Source organism: Cydia amplana, chromosome 21 (assembly GCF_948474715.1).
Source record: "Cydia amplana chromosome 21, ilCydAmpl1.1, whole genome shotgun sequence".
Lineage (NCBI taxonomy): Eukaryota > Metazoa > Arthropoda > Insecta > Lepidoptera > Tortricidae > Cydia > Cydia amplana.
In genome coordinates, this window is record NC_086089.1 from 2,919,996 (window position 1) to 2,937,592 (window position 17,597).

Consider the following 17,597-nt stretch of genomic DNA (forward strand, 5'->3'; position numbering starts at 1 on the left):
ATGTCATTTATAGGATCTATTTCCTAGGGTTGTAACATACTGATTTTTGCACTAATGTTTAACAAACTGTATCTCATAAACGGTTAAAAATATTAACTTGATTATTAAGTGCAAAATAAAGTACATAGCCTAAACAATTCCCTGTTTGCATAAAAGTCTCTCGTTCTGTTCCACCCGATATATTTTTAATAAAACTATGCTGCTGAATACATTGAGAAAATTGCAGCGTTTTATCAGTATGCTTTGTCCCGTAGTAAAACTACTGTTTTAGTGCCCGCGGCGAACGTAAATTGCAGACCACGGGACAGTTCGAAGTTGATAGTTCGCAATGAGGCCAGCTTGGCTTTATAGTTTTCGATAGTACTGCGAAGTTTAAGCCGAAAGTTGAATCAGTTCGAGGTAAATTACGCTTGCTTTCGACAGATGATGGAGATACTTAACTAACTATTAAACCACAAAATCGTTGTTTGTGTGTTTGTTTGTGCAAATAAATGTTCCCGTAAATCATTAATACGTTACGTTATGGTCTCGATTTTCTGTCAGATAGGTATCTTACAATCCGGCATTGCTCTAACTTCCAACCCCCAAAGCAATAAGAGAGGTGTAATAATTTAACACCATGCATCAATAGGTATCTGTCTATGGCATCGTAACTCCCAAACGGATGAACCGATTTGAGTGCTGTTTTCGTTAAAGGATAGTTAGAATAAATAATAGCAATAGGTTTTGAACTGAACGCAGTTTTGTAATTTGTCTGGCATTAAAAAGAGTTATTATTGAATTTCTTCCATGATACTTTTTAAATTATAATCATCATTGGCGTTTGCGTCTATTCCAGACGATTTATGGTGTAACGTCGGAGAAACACCTTTTTTGGTGGCTGAATAGACCGATGCGAGTGACAAAGTTTAAAAGCGGTGTCAGCTTACCGACAGCACGAACCAATGATTCACATAAAACTTCTGCTACCTATTTCTACTATAGGTACGGTATCTCTATCTGAACAACCTAACCGAACCCACAGATATATACTTGAGTCCACAGTCAAACTAAACGTAGTTTTGTGGACCTTACAAACTTGAAGGTTTATGAGCGGCCATGTTTAAAAAAGTTTCCATGGAACTTGTCAAAGTGTGATCATCGTTGTAATTTACGCTTGAATAGAAAAAAGTTTTAAAATTATGAAAACTTTTAGTGGCTGAAGTGTGCTCTGAGATTAATGCGAGTGCCTGGGTTCAGGTGCTCTCACTCTCATTGAGCGTAAAAGTGAGCGAAATGGCTCGCTTCAATTGCTTTACGCTCGCTCGGTCAATAATCTAAGGCCTTAATCTATCACGTATTAGCATACGATTACGGGTATAATCATCTCGATGGCGGGTGGTGGTGCTATTAAATTACCCTTAAATCCTCTTTTGAAATGAAACCTATTCAAAAGCTTCATCAATATCAAGTGATTACCGGCGGATGCGGAGCGCCGCACACTCAGAATGATTAATAAGATAAAATTGCTATAAATATTTGTCCACGCTTGTAGATACAGTGCCAACTGTACCAAGAATATAAAGATTATACACTAAAAAGCAGTTTCTAATTAAAAAATTACATGGAACAGAAGAACGGAATGAATCTGCTCCCCCAATACAAAAATAAAACGCCCAAATTGCGCAGAAAAATGCAGGTATTTTAATAATCTTGCGGCAGTTCGCACAAGCTGTGCATCCGTAGTTGGAAAGCAATGCTATAAATGTGCAGATCTGACACATCTCGAGCGGTTGTTGGAATGGTTTAAACGTGTTACTTTTAATCCTAGATTTGAATTCCTCCAATGAGCTTTTGGAACATACTCTTTTCATTTAAGGAATTCTCCCTTCCTTTCTCTCTCTCTCTCTCTCTTTCTCTCTCATATTAACTGTTGAAAACTCCCCTTTTTCCAGATCAGGAAACTGATCTTCTGTTATGAGTTACATCAAATTCTGGAAATAAGGTTATCAAGTAGGCTACATAAGAATGTCTAGAAATAGGATAACATATAGGTACAAGATGTCTTAAAAAGTTTAATAAAATAGTATTTTATGCAACCATTGTTTAAGAGAGATCAAAACAGGCGAGTGGCGTGAGTAACAAATTGAGGCGAAGCCGAAAATTGTTAATAAAGACGCCACGAGTATTTTTTGACTCAGTTAAACAACGTTGCATAGGTACAATACTTTTTCTACGACCTAGCACTTACTTTGAAATAAAATTATAAATTTAACAAATATTTTTCATTCAAGAAGTAGCAAAAATGGAGGGTACGGTCGGAAAAAGAATGAATGAAAAAAAAATACAAATAAAAGTACGGGAGTAGAAAAAAAATCTAAAATTCACATCACGATATCCTTAATTTTTTTTTTTTTTGTAAGCATACGGTATTCCAGCACTGTTATGAAACTTTCTTTATTCTTGTTCTTAAATCTTCTCTATTAGCAATATAAAATATGAAACGAAACTTCGTCCATCGTTTCGGATTTTTAGCAATAGTTTAAACACAATTCTGTGTCTTGTATTATGTAAAATATCTGGGTGACCGAGCTTCGCTCGGAAAACATATAAAAAACTCGAAAATGCGCGTTTTCCCAGAGATAAGTCCTAGCTAGATCGATTTCTCGCCCCCGAAATAGTAAATTTCATCGAAATCGTTAGAGCCGTTTCCGAAATCCCCGAAATATATATATATATATATATATATATATATACATATATATATATATATATATATATATATATATGCAAGAATTGCTCGTTTAAAGGTATTAGATAGGTTCTACGGTGCCGGGGTTTGCTTCGCAACTTTTTTACTAACAGAAAAAATTCCGATTTTTTTTTCTACAGTTATGTACACTCAAAGAATTTAATTTCTGACCCATTTCGTACCTTGTCACAGTCACAATCAATATGAAAATCGCTACTGACTTCATACTATTGTTAGTACTCATACTCATACATTACTAACAACCTAATAATTCCTACTAACACGGCAAGCTCAATAATAGTTAAGTGAAATACTGCTAGGAAAATAAGGAAAGTCGAAAGAAGGTTTTTGAAATTCCCTTAAAGCCACTGCCACTACTGATATGAATCTAATTACTTTATCCGTCGTCAATGCGGAAAAACCTTTTCATTTTATAAGTCGAATAAAGGTCGGGTATTTGAAGCAAAGTAATAAACCCATAAATAACAATTTTCTATACAAAACAGTGACCCGTCTGTGAAAATAGGTTCTTGCGCTACGCGTCGGGTGTCACTCTCGGCAACCCGCCCGTACCGACAGCAAAATAAAACCTATAAATAACGCGCCATTCAACGGGAAACTCGAGCTTTGGAAAAAGTAAATAAAAAAGATTTTGCGCTACATTTTGCTAGATTATCGCAAGCCAATGGTTATAAACGTTTCACGTACTCAGCCGATTTTGATGGCTACGATTTCAATACGAGTAAAGACCTAATGATGATGCTCATAGTACCACGGAAAACTATGAAGTCTAGATAAATTAAAACTATTTCCTCAGTCTCAAACATCTGTCTCCGAAAACTGCTCGGTTTCATTGTCAGGAAAAATGTAACGCAGGACACGCTGAAAAGGAACAGTTCGACAGGATGGATTCGAATCTAATCGAACGACCGAGGCCTAGCCAAGATGCGAATCGTATATCGATAAACGCCAAATGAAACAAATAAATGTAGGTATCGGAATGACAGATGCTACTAAAAGTAATGTGGCAATTTCCATACATTATTTACGCCTTGATTGGCATTTTCTATCATCGATTGTCATTTTAGCTAGGCTCCAATTCCGTTATACTCGTACCCTCGTGGCCAACGAGGAAGAAAGAGCACGTGAATGTCGCCGAATACATTTAGCGCTACTGTCTATGTCACTCCAGTTAGGACAATGCGTGTTGAGGCGTTAAGTGGAGTCCAGACGGGATGATCAAATCGACCGATTTGATCAGAAAAGAAATTGGCGTCCATCTCCAATTTAATCACAAATTTTAATTTTATAGTGATATTTGAGCGTTCTAAATTAAAAAAAAGCGGCCAAGTGCGAGTCGGACTCGCCCATGAAGGGTTCCGTATTTAGGCGATTTAAGACGTATAAAAAAAAAACTACTTACTAGATCTCGTTCAAACCAATTTTCGGTGGAAGTTTACATGGTAATGTACATCATATATTTTTTTTAGTTTTATCATTCTCTTATTTTAGAAATTACAGGGGGGGGGACACACATTTTACCACTTTGGAAGTGTCTCTCGCGCAAACTATTCAGTTTAGAAAAAAATTATATTAGAAACCTCAATATCATTTTTGAAGACCTATCCATAGATACCCCACACGTATGGGTTTGATGAAAAAAAAATTTTTGAGTTTCAGTTCGAAGTATGGGGAACCCCAAAAATTTATTGTTTTTTTTCTATTTTTGTGTGAAAATCTTAATGCGGTTCACAGAATACATCTACTTACCAAGTTTCAACAGTATAGTTCTTATAGTTTCGGAGAAAAGTGGCTGTGACATACGGACGGACAGACAGACGGACAGACGGACAGACGGACAGACAGACAGACAGACATGACGAATCTATAAGGGTTCCGTTTTTTGCCATTTGGCTACGGAACCCTAAAAAGTGCCCCCAAATCCCCCGAATACTGGGCTGGAGTCACAAATTGGTATTTTCGCGTCCGCACCTCTATTTTATCGGTAATATTGGTCATAATCGGCGATCGAAATCGGCCAGCCAAATTGGCGTTTGCGTCCGCACGGCCTGATTTGATCGGACAATTTCATCAGATTGGCGAATAACTGTCCTCGTCAAGACAGGCCTTTAAGCGTTCGAGTTGTACATCCCTGTGCATGCGCAATAGTTTTAGGTCTACAAAAAGCACTTACTTAAAAAAAATTGGTGGCTCATGTTCTATCTTTTGATATTATCTATTTCATAGAAAAACGTGTCAGTAGCAGATAATTTTAAATGCTTGTCCATTCAAATACTACTTATTGCAGCTGACTGTACGTGCCATAAGTTTAAAGTGTAAAAGTAAAATGCTGTAAGTCACATAGTAAATAGCTTCCTTTCATTCCAGGTAAGTACCAGCCTGATGCGGCACCGTAATCACACGTCAGGTACGGAGCGTGTGACGTCACGAACGTAACGTGACATCGCAAGATTGATTACCAGGCCGGGTGCAGGTTGCCTGCAGCCAGTAAGGATGTAAGTGACGATAATTTCTGATTATATGCGCTCTTTTTACATAGAGGAAAACATGCGAGTTATTGGTGAGAAGTACATAATTATTCATGGCATTATGTTGATATTGCGCATAGACTAGGAATCCTCTAGACGTAGTTTAGAGCAATTATTTCATGAAACCAATGCTGCCAAAAATACGGGGGTGCGGGGGGACGAGGTGAGCGAATCCCGTGCCGTGATTGGTCCGTTCAAAGACACGGACCAATCACGGCACGGGATTCTGACACTTTGACTCGAAGATGGAGTAAAACTACCGTATATAGTGGCAGAAGGGGTAGCGTTACTATGTTCAGTCTAGAGGATGTCTTGTCTGTGATATTGCGTTACTGTTTACTTTTTCCTGTAGGATGCGTAATTAGTTGACCATAGGAAAATTATAGTCATAATTCTTATCAGCTATGCCCGCGATTTTGTCCGCAAAGCGTCACTAGAAATTTAACGGGCCAGCCAGCCAATGAAAAACGAAGTTTTCAAATTAATTGCTAAACTTACGCACAGACTTGAAAGTTAAACAAAACTTTGTAGAATAGTCGATAGCCGTCATTTAACTAGTATGTATCTCATCATTTTATTGAAAATTTTGATATATAGCAGCAATCAATAATATATATTTTATTTCTATATATTCCATAAATATATAGAAATAGAAACACTAATTAAAACTAGAGATATGTCGTCAAAAATTTGTCCAAGCCTTCAATCATAAGTTTAAACACTATGCCTACTTTCGGAGTAATTTTATAAGGAAAGTCAGTATTATATACCTAGTAACCACATCACACCTTCTGACGACAGAAAAAGGATCCATCAACTCGATTAACCTAACGACTTAATAATACAAATAAAAAAATGCAATAAAATGACATGTTTTTGCAAACGCTCCGTCGAGGGCGGGCCGCCCAGCGGCAGTGAGACGCCGTGAAGCGCGCTAGACGCACGTCCTTACTAGCGCTAGCGGTACTAGCACTCGTAGCGTACTAGCACGTAGTACGTTCAAGTACTTACTAGCTGATGTAGTGTAGTTTGTGTTTTTAAATGAATAGTGACGTGTTTATATTGTAATTATACTTGACAATAGTAAACCTTTGAGGACACGGTCAGCTGTTGTGATGGCTATAAACATGGATGTTACGCTGAGATTAAATTGACTGAAAATAACGGAAAAATAGTTTAAAATGTTATAAATATGTGTGTAGTTGTTGTAATTTAACGTCAGTGTCAGTGTTAGTGATAAATTGTATATTAAATAAAAAATTTAGATAAATCCAAAGGGTTTGTAACTTTGTATCTCATGCGAATTATTCGCTAATTAAATATTAAACTCATGAATCATGATCGTAACGAATCTAGCAACACTTCATACATCATTAAACAAAGTAAAAAAATAATGTCATATCACTAGCGGCTCAGTAAGCTGTAAACCATGCGAGACGCCCTGACTACGCAATTTTGAAAATAAACACCAAAACTGGATGGATACCTATTGCCCAAGCTGATACGGAGACGTCAATTAAGTATAGAGAATAGTTAAGATATGTAATGTTGTAAACAGAACATAATTTGACTGAATTATCATAATTCAGATGAATTATAGGACCATAATGGTCCTTGCATATTTCAACTAAAAAAACTCACATAGTCCAACACAGGACTGAAAAAGATTGATTGCAAACCCAGATTTTTTATTATTGAATGTTTTTATTTCTTAATATAAGTAACCTACCTTTTCTAAAACCGCCTATAAACGAAAACAGAAATGAAAAACAGAAAGGGTTTAAGAAATAAGTGAAACAAAAAGCGAACGTTCAAAGAATCATGGCGGACGGGTCGCGAAGAGAAGTCTTCCGCTTTTAGAGTTCTTTTGTTTCTGCGATCTACTCTTTACGAGATTTTATTTAATTTCCCGTTTTTTAAGGGTTATTTGTTGTGTGATTTTTGGGTCACTGCATAATTTCCATAGTGACAAGTTACAAAATCATGCCTCAATTACGACGACGATAGCGGTCGAAATTTAAAGCGGGCCACTCACACACCTGCCGCAGGGGCAATATTGGAATTGGACCCTTAATTGCCTCCTTAATTGTGATGTGTGTAGAGAAGCAGGGGCAATTTTTAGGGTTCCGTAGCCAAACGGCAAAAAACGGAACCCTTATAGATTCGTCATGTCTGTCTGTCTGTCTGTCCATCTGTCCGTCTGTCCGTCTGTCTGTCCGTCCGTATGTCACAGCCACTTTTCTCCGAAACTATAAGAACTATACTGTTGAAACTTGGTAAGTAGATGTATTCTGTGAACCGCATTAAGATTTTCACACAAAAACAGAAAAAAAAACGATAAATTTTTGGGGTTCCCCATACTTCGAACTGAAACTCAAATTTTTTTTTTCATCAAACCCATACGTGTGGGGTATCTATGGATAGGTCTTCAAAAATGATATTGAGGTTTCTAATATCATTTTTTTCTAAACTGAATAGTTTGCGTGAGAGACACTTCCAAAGTGGTAAATGTGTGTCCCCCCCCCTGTAACTTCTGAAATAAGAGAATGATAAAACTAAAAAAAAATAAATGATGTACATTACCATGTAAACTTCCACCGAAAATTGGTTTGAACGAGATCTAGCAAGTAGTTTTTTTTTTTATACGTCATAAATCGCCTAAATACGGAACCCTTCATGGGCGAGTCCGACTCGCACTTGGCCGCTTTTTTAGATTGGGCCTGCAGCAGGGCGGCAGGGGCGCAAGACCTTCCTAGCTCCCTAAATTGTATCTACCGCTCTGCTCTAGGTTGTTCAATGTGTAGTACGATTGGGGCAATTCCAGTCAGTTCATTGGCGACTACCGAACCTTTGATAACACAGGAGCCATTCTCGTCGACGTGCGTTCAGCGGGACTATGACTTACACACTGAGTGGCAGGCTAGTGTGTAGAAAACAGCCTAAAATTGCTCCGACCGCCGTGCGACCGGCATTGCCCCTGCGGCAGGTGTGTGAGTGGCCCGCTTAAGCCTGTTTAAGTACTGTTTCACCGAATTGATTCGCTTAACAGCTTTGATTAGTCAAATTAAATATCAGCACCGGTCATATCAATGACAGATTTAAAAACATTAATTGTTTATATTTTAGGAATGCAAAACCGGCGTCCTTCTTAAATGTAAATATTTTATTACATTCAAAATATTTTTTCTTGGATACTTGAGAATCTCTATTTATATTTTTGTTGTAATTTCGTTAATCGGTGACATTTGATGACTTTCAACGTCCGTTGTCAAAGAGTAGGTGACCAGTCAGTGAAATAAATTAGTACCAATGAAAATCTGCAACATGGCGAGGACCAAATAGACTCTTGTCATTTCCAAACCCGGTACGGAACCCTCTCACGTTAAGCCCGTGGCACTTAAGAGTTGTCAGTCTTTTCAAAACGTGGCGGTAAGAGGATGATAACAGGATGGTAATGAAAAGCGGGCTGTTCACGTCACGCGCTGAATGGGAGTGGCTTCACGGCTGACGAGCTCGGCACCACAGAACATATTAAAGAGGTTAGAATGGCTATCGCGCGCAGTTAGTATCGGAACCGGTGTCGCCGCTCGTTCCTCTCCACATTTACTAACACTCGCGCAACGGTAGTAAAAACTAGCTAGCGCCTTGTGTGCGTGGTGAATGGATACGCCTCCTTTAGACAGATTTGATGTCTGGGTTCTTAATCTGAACGTTATTATGGCGCAAAAAGGCATGTTTACTTCATTTTCGGTCAGCGCGGGCGAGTAGCATGCGAGCGTTTGCTCAAAACCCCGCGGCGACACGTACCCTGCTCGCATCGCCATTCTAACTTGTTCTGTGCTCGGCAGGATGACGAGGCGAGTAAGGCACGAAAGGGTTTTAATTCATTCACTGATTTTACACGAATGAGCACGAATAAGCACCGCGTGTCCGTCATGTAGGGCGTGAATGCCCGTCATTACAGAATGATGTCACGGCCTTGGATTGATTTATATAAAAGCCTGTAAGCGGCTGTACAAAATATGTCAGTCGATTAATAACAATTGGAGCATTACAAAAGCGGGCTATATGTAGGTGCTTGTTTCCCAATTGAATAATGATTGGCTTTTTAATGTAGGTACTTTAGGTTAGCGTAGTTTTTTGTGTGAATGTCACTATTTACTGCTGCTTTTAAATAAACTTGAAGTCGCCAATATTTTCGATAAGTATAGTTTACCTTAATGCTTTAAGTATTAACGACGAAATACACTTAATCTACAAATAGATCCAGAATTATCGTGTTCTGAGGTAACAAACATTAAAAAAGAAAGACAACCGAATCGATAACCTCCTGCTCTTAAATATCAAGTTTTTTAAGAATAATGCTCTGGCTAGCATCTTTAGCTATGCTCTAAAACAAATAGTCTTCATCGAACGAGTATTTTATAATAATACATAAAACCAGCTCTTCATAAGCACAAAAACATAAACAAATTCATAAGTGTTAAAATAAACATATTATGAAGTGTTTAAAATCTACGACACGTGGTTATTCTCAATGAGGAGAAACAAACATAAATTATCGGCTTCGATTTTGGTTAGGAAATAAATGTTTTCATCGTAAATCTTAAAGTCCGAGTGCACCATTCGCGCTTCGGAAAGCAAATAAACGAGGTTTACGAACGAAAATATTCCGATTCACACTTCAACAGTATTTAGGGTGTCACTTCTTAAGGCGGGATTCCACTAGTGCGTGGCACTGTGCGGCACAAGCATTTTTGTACTGATAATATGCTTGTACCGCTGATTGATGTATACTTAACGACATAGAATAACAATAGGACTCTGCTCAGAAAAATGTAATCAGCTAAATACATAACAGATTGGCCAATTTAGTTGCGGATTTCGGTAAATGATTTATGATAAGTTAGCGGTGGTTCATGAATGAATTTTATTCATTTATTCTTGATAATTTTCAAGCATAATCTTTCTCATATTCACTATTGTGTTCTATATTAAAAACCTTACAAACCCTTTAGATTTCAAAACTGAAATGACAATATAGCGCAAAATAAAAAACAAAATGGCGTCCTCAAACGGCAAAGACTCCAAAATGACGGCGTCGATAGACAGCCTAAAACTGTCAAGTAAAAACACATCGGTGTGTTCGTCGAAGCATGCCTCGTCAGAGTCCGTGCTGTCCAGGAGAGACAAGGACAGCATACAGATGCAAGAATGTAAGAAGAAGTTGTTGAACGAGCAGATTATCATAAGGGATGAGAATGTGGTGCTGCGGTCGCCCGCGCAGAAGAAGATTGTCATGCCGCCTACTGTCAACCCAGAGGTAAGTTTAAACTAGATTTACCTCTGATGGTAACCTCTATAGGTTACCATCAGGCCCCTATTTCACCATGGCGACAATTCGACAAATGTCACTGTTGCCGACGTCCCAGGCATCCATGGACTACGGTTACCGCTTACCATTGTGCGGGCCGTATTCCTGTTTGCCACCATCATTTTATTATATAAAAAAACATTATTATATCGGCAAAAAACATGTATTTCTCTTACGAAGTTTATGATGATGATGATGACAATTGTCACACGATTTAATAGAACTTTCGGTAATTCTTGACAGAAAATGAGTTCTGTGTCGGCATTTCGTGACAATTGTCGTGTTTCTTGTGACAATTGTCATTAGCTTCGCAAAATAAGTACTTATTTATTGGCGATATAATGGAGTTTTTTTTAATGAATATGTTGGTGGCAAACAAGCACACCGCCCGTCCGGTGGTAAGTGGTTACCGTAGTCTATGGAGGCCTGTGACGTCAGTAACAGTGATGTCGACAATTCTTGCACCTGCCACCTTGGTGAAATAGGGGCCAGGTAGATAGACACTTCACACTTTAAGGGGACTGATTATCAGTCTGCCGGACCATATCGGCCTGTCAGTGGTTCAGAACTGTCAACTTTTTGTTCTAACTGACAGTCCGATACCGTCCGGGGGACTGTTAATCAGTGGGCCCCTTTAGAGCAGGGGCTGCCAAGTCGTGGCCCGCGAGCCGCATGCGGCTCTTTGGAGGCACGATTGCGGCCGAAGCGACCAAAAAAACTCTTTACACGTACACTCTTCTTTCTTGAAAACCCCCAAATATTATATTTTAACATACCACGTCTAGCAGTACGTTTAATAGACGGAGCATTTGCGACTTTTTGTCAACATTTTGTTCTAACTGACAGGCCGATATCGTCCGGCGGACTGATAATCAGTGGGACCCTTAAAACTACTGCAAAGTCCGAGACTATTTTATATCAAGTCATATAAAAAATAAACTTTATTTTTCTTTCTCAATATTTAACTACGTTTCACGATAAGTACCTATGTCTTTAAAACCTGGCTGCGAGACATCAAATTTTACGTTAAGTTTACGTTTATTGCATGGATATAATATAATACAAAATGCGGCCATATTTTATTACATCTTCAAGGTCTCGCCTGCAAACCGTAGGTACTCAATACTAATGGCGCGGGTCTCGATAATACCAGATAATCTCATTTATTGGCTGCAGTGTTGTGAATAACGCTTATTTTTAGACTTAAAGACTCGAGCCCTTAAGACTCGTTCGTAAGTCTTGAAGACTCGACTATATTTGAGAATTGTATTTATTTATTTTACGCGTATGGATGTATGAAATCGTCTTTGCCGCCTTTGAGGCGTTAACCCTCGAGAGTCTTAAGGGTTCGAGTCTTTAAACCTCAAAATGAGCGTTATTCATAACACTAATTGGCTGGTTTATTACTTCGCTAACAAAATTTATATAGTTTTCTTAAGAATTTCAATTTAATGCTGAGGCAGCATTAAAACTCATTCCACGTACTGGAGGTCGATTCTAAGTTAACAATCTGTTATAGTTTTGAACTGGTTTTGATACGGGCTTGATGATCGTCTTCGTGATTGGCGTCTCACGCACGACTTTCACTTCACAACACTGATTTAAACTTTCACGATTTTTACACATTATTAAATTGTACAACGGGACTTAACTTAGATACGCGATTAAGTCCCGTTGTACAATTTAATAACGACTTTCACTTCATATCGCATGCACCAAAAATGCGTGAGCGATCTTCAAGATTGTACTGTATCAAACTAAGATCGAAACCACAACAAATTATTAAATCAAAATCGGGCTCCAGTATAAGTAGGTAGGTATTTATAGTGCCGTGTTTCATAGTAATTACTAAAACTTCACCAAACTTTGAAAATACAGTTTGCCTGATTAATTAAGTTTTTTGCTTGAATCCAAACAGGTTATATGTAAAAAACTTTCGAAGTTTGTAGCAGTTGATTAATTATTAACAAAACACTTTATAGGGACCTTACGTCTTTGGAATAAGGTTTACTTAATGTAACGTGTTTGAAAATTTGAAGTGGAATAAATAAATATTATAGGAATTTTACACAGATCAACCTAGTCCCACACACAGTAAGCTCAATAAGGCTTGTGTCACAGAATAAATAATAGTACTAAGTACAGAAGACTCACTCTCTAACAAAACGCGTCTGTTACGATCAGCACAGATATGGCCGCTAGGTGGCGACAGCGCCACGCGCGGCTTATGGCCTTCCCCAAAATTGGGGCCGAACGGATGTACTTTTAGCTACCTGTAGCAAAGCGACGAAATCGCGGAGTGAGACACGCCTGCTTGTGTTTAGTCAAGTCGTGTATTCTGATAGAATATTTACGTCGTAGATGGTTGTAACTGCTACGGCGTAGAGCTTCGTAGCGCGTAGACTTACGTACACTGACATCAGAGGGGCTACCGCGAAAACCGTTTTTCGTATTTCGGGGATCTTTCTCTTTTACTCCAATGAAGGCGTAATTAGAGTGACTGAGAAAAATGCCCGCAATTTGCGAACTTCGTTTTTCGCGGGTATAGCCCAGAAAGATAATATATTTGACTCATGTTATTTAGTTATTGTGCGTCTAGTCCGCTGCAATATACAAACAGCAACACTCTTAACTGTATATCGGTGGACCTTATTACAAAAGCCATAAGGTCTACCGATGTACAGTTAACAGTATTGGCGATGGCACGTACGAGCGTAATGAACGATATTGGAATAACATCATTTAGACTTAATTTTGATTAGGGTACGTTTGAATTGGCCCGTCAGTTTTATAACCCACGTATGAACATTGTATATAATCTGAAATTGTCTTTTTACAAGCTTTTAAAACATCATTACAATTGTGGTACAGGCCTTCGGCAGACAGGGTTCCGTAGCCAAATAGCAAAAAAGCGGCCAAGTGCGAGTCGGACTCGCCCATGAAGGGTTCCGTATTTAGGCGATTTATGACGTATTAAAAAAAAACTACTTGCTAGATCTCGTTCAAACCAATTTTCGGTGGAAGTTTACATGGTAATGTACATCATATATTTTTTTTAGTTTTATCATTCTCTTATTTTAGAAGTTACAGGGGGGGGACACACATTTTACCACTTTGGAAGTGTCTCTCGCGCAAACTATTCAGTTTAGAAAAAAATGATATTAGAAACCTCAATATCATTTTTTAAGACCTATCCATAGATACCCCACACGTATGGGTTTGATGAAAAAAAAAATTTTGAGTTTCAGTTCGAAGTATGGGGAACCCCAAAAATTTATTGTTTTTTTTTCTATTTTTGTGTGAAAATCTTAATGCGGTTCACAGAATACATCTACTTACCAAGTTTCAACAGTATAGTTCTTATAGTTTCGGAGAAAAGTGGCTGTGACATACGGACGGACAGACAGACAGACATGACGAATCTATAAGGGTTCCGTTTTTTGCCATTTGGCTACGGAACCCTAAAAACGGAACCCTTATGGATTCGTTATGTCTGTCTGTCCGTCTATCTGTCCGTCCGTATGTCACAGCCACTTTTTTCCGAAACTATAAAAACTATACTGTTGAAACTTGGTAAGTAGATGTATTCTGTGAACCGCATTAAGATTTTCACACAAAAATAGAAAAAAAACAATAAATTTTGAGGGCTCCCCATACTTAGAACTGAAACTCAAAAAAAATTTTTCATCAAACCTATACGTGTGGGGTATCTATGGATAGGTCTCTAGTATCATTTTCTTCTAAACTAAATAGTTTGCGCGAGAGACACTTCCAAAGTGGTAAAATGTGTGTCCCCCTCCCTGTAACTTCTAAAATAAGAGAATGATAAAACTAAAAAAAATATATGATGTACATTACCATGCAAACTTCCACCGAAAATTGGTTTGAACGAGATCTAGTAAGTAGTTTTTTTTAATACGTCATAAATCCCCTAAATACGGAACCCTTCATGGGCGAGTCCGACTCGCACTTGGCCGCTTTTTTGCTTATAACCCGTAAAACAAAGGGCGTAACAAATGCGTCAGACGGGGGCACCACCGCCATAAATCCCTTGTTTTAATAAAACGTCGTCTGAATGATATTACTCGGTCCTACAGCCCGTCACACGGATTCTCAGTTGGAAGAACAGTAGCCAGTATAACGACAGTACGTTAACATAATACTATTATCATCTAACATTAGAATTATTAAGCTGCAGATTTAGATTTTATTCAGATTTATTTATTTCATGATACAGCTAATAACAGGTTACATTAGTGTGTCAATCTACAATTTTTATTATTATAATAATCTCTGTTTAATTCCTAGGAAAAGGCTTTGTGATAGTTCATAGCTGTAATCTGTTCTGTTCTGTTCTGCTCAATTCTGTTATGTTCTGTTCTTTTCTGTTATGTTGCATATATCGCACTAGTATGGCTTGTGACAGCAGCAGTCACTTTCATATATCGCACTAGTATGACTTGTGACGGCAAAATCTTACACTTTTTCTCGCCTAGCTCCCATCCGCAAACCGTCCGCTAAAGAACTTCGTTCCAACAGCTATGAATAGTATAGCAATTTTTATTTATTATGTACTTACTTTTATTTGTTAATTACCTGCATGTTATCTTGTATTTTCTCTATTTAAGTGAAATGTTAAATTTCTTTTTAAGAAAATAAATTTCTTTAACCACAATTATTAGCCCTTGGAGTACCCAACTGGTGTGAAATGGCGCAGAATAGGGCAGAGCGGCATTCTCTTGTGCCAGAGGCTAAAATCCGCTTTGAGTCACTGAGCCAGTGAAGTAAGTGAAGATGGCAACTTGACAGTTCCAGCCAAAAGCACATACTTTCGTACTGTTGCAAATCACCCGCCTACGCGCAAGGGGCTGAAGATGGGCCAAGTAGATATATAACGGATCGGACCACCGATATTGATGATAAATACGCGTATACCTGCAGGCTATTCGAGCTCATTCCCAGCTATTTCCAGATGATGAAGAATTTGATAATTGTAGATGACATGTAGGTGTTTACCTACCAAATATTTTAATTGAAATCTTAGAATAATTTTTTTTTTTTTATTTCAACATCAAACAAAATTTTTATTTAATAAAGAATAAATAAATAATAAAAAAACATAATCATTAAAACTAATAATAAACTAAAAAACGTCTAATATGCGCCTCCACCCTGCATCGTACCCGGCTCAAAAGTCCCCATGATGCCTGCAGCGTTTCCTCGCTGCACGGCAATGGAGATCTGTTGAACCAGGTACGACCCAGAGCGGGGGTCGCAGCCCCTCTCCCGTAGACGTCTCCCCAGTTCACCAATCAGACGCCGAGCCTCAGAGCCCCAGGGTCCCGCGGTTTCAATTGCCACCGGCACGAAATCATAGCTTGATTCTAGGGCGGAGTATTTGGTGTGCTTTAGCTTGGCGGCGGTTTCCGCCGCCTAGCCGGCACACCGTGAGGTTTGCCTCAGGTGGGACGCAGCAAAGGTGCTAACGCAAGTTGCGTCCCATAAGAGACAGCGTCCCCTCCGCCATGGAATCAAGGTCAATCCGTCCGGTCTTTTACCGTCCGTACGACTCAAGCCAGGGGGCTCCAGTATGCATGGCACGCTAGCCGACACCATTGCCCTTCGTATTATCTCGTTAATAGATTGGTGCCTAGGAAATCGCCCCGCGCACCTTTGGCAGCTTAAACCATGGTGTCCGTTGGCTTCTACCATTGCTCCGCATCTGCAGCGATGAGCCTCGCACACACTGGCCCCCAACCGGAGTGCCACTGCTATTCTTAACGAGTCGTTGTCTAGCAGTGTACCAAGCTGGGGTGAGGGCAGTGCATGTATCCAGGCCCCTGACTCTGGCTGTGCAAGAGCTTTAAGGCGCGCGAGATCGACACCCGAGGCGCCAGAAATCAACGAGTTGTACACACCTCTGCTCCAGATGTCGTCCCATTGTCTTTGTACAGCGGGATCGTCAGGCCTCGCGTCGCCCGGCGTAGATGCGGACCACTTTGCCAAGGCTTCTGAGACAAATGGAACCGGGGAGTTGCCACCATTAAGAGCTAATATTCGAGTGACAAGATCTACAGTTCCATTCGCAGATGCTAAAAAGGCAATGAGTCCTATATCTTCGACGCGGCGAATTCCAAGGCCGCCATATCGTATGGGAAGCGTCGCTTGAATCCACTGTATGTCGGTAAGATCGACGTTTAGAATGAGTTGTAAGGTCGACTTTAATTCAAGATCTATTTCTTTTGCTGCTTCAGGGAATAGCCACGAGGGAGACGTCCTTAAGATATAGGTCATCCGGGGTGTGGCGAAGCAATGACGTAGTAGTGTCATGGACACGTGAGATGAAAGATTGGTCAAGTGGTTCCGAGCTGCCACAAGTGCATCCTTTTTAGTTCGAAGGGCGGCACTAACACCCTCGGGGAAGATGGGCGCACCTAACAGAGAGAGAGACGCTTTGTCAACTTTTTTGATTCCCGGCAAAAATGTTTGCAGAGCCAAAGAGGAGGATTCAGACATTGACCCACAGGAGAAGAGCTCGCACTTCGTGGGATTTACTTCTAGCCCAAGTTCTTTGAAAGCGGGTATGAGGTTCTTTAGGTCCTCGATTATTTCCTCGGGCCTTCCACCGATGACTCCGTCGTCGAGGTACCATACATTGAGCGGAGAATTTAATGTAATGATGGATTTATGTAATAATTACATTTCTGATAGTAGTCGTTTGAAAGTATACAAGAAGTTTCTGGCAGTGCCTTATCATTATTATTACGTTCCGTTAAGGTTCCGTCACACAGGCGCGTTTTCCGGACGGGGCGTGGGCGTTTTATATGTAAAAGCGGCGCGTCCCGCTCACGCCCCGCTCGGAAAACGCGCTGTGTGACGAAGTCTTTACTCCGTTATTGCTCCGTTACAGTGACTCCTCTACAGGTCGCAATTCTCAACTAAT

General features: G+C 39.5%; 1 protein-coding gene across 3 annotated transcripts in view; it reads left to right on the plus strand.

Moving 5' to 3' along the window:
* Nucleotides 1–17,597, plus strand: part of LOC134657798 (inactive dipeptidyl peptidase 10) — a 407,506-nt gene that overhangs the window by 270,742 nt on the left and 119,167 nt on the right. Inside the window, exon 1 of one of the 3 annotated variants that reach the window (XM_063513351.1) lies at nucleotides 10,257–10,603. The exons of the other annotated variants lie outside the window; for them this stretch is intronic. Within the exon in view, the coding sequence (XP_063369421.1) occupies nucleotides 10,343–10,603 (261 nt within the window). The 5' untranslated portion in view covers nucleotides 10,257–10,342. Of the gene's footprint in view, nucleotides 1–10,256; nucleotides 10,604–17,597 lie in introns of those variants that run through there. 3 annotated transcript variants of the gene reach the window in all.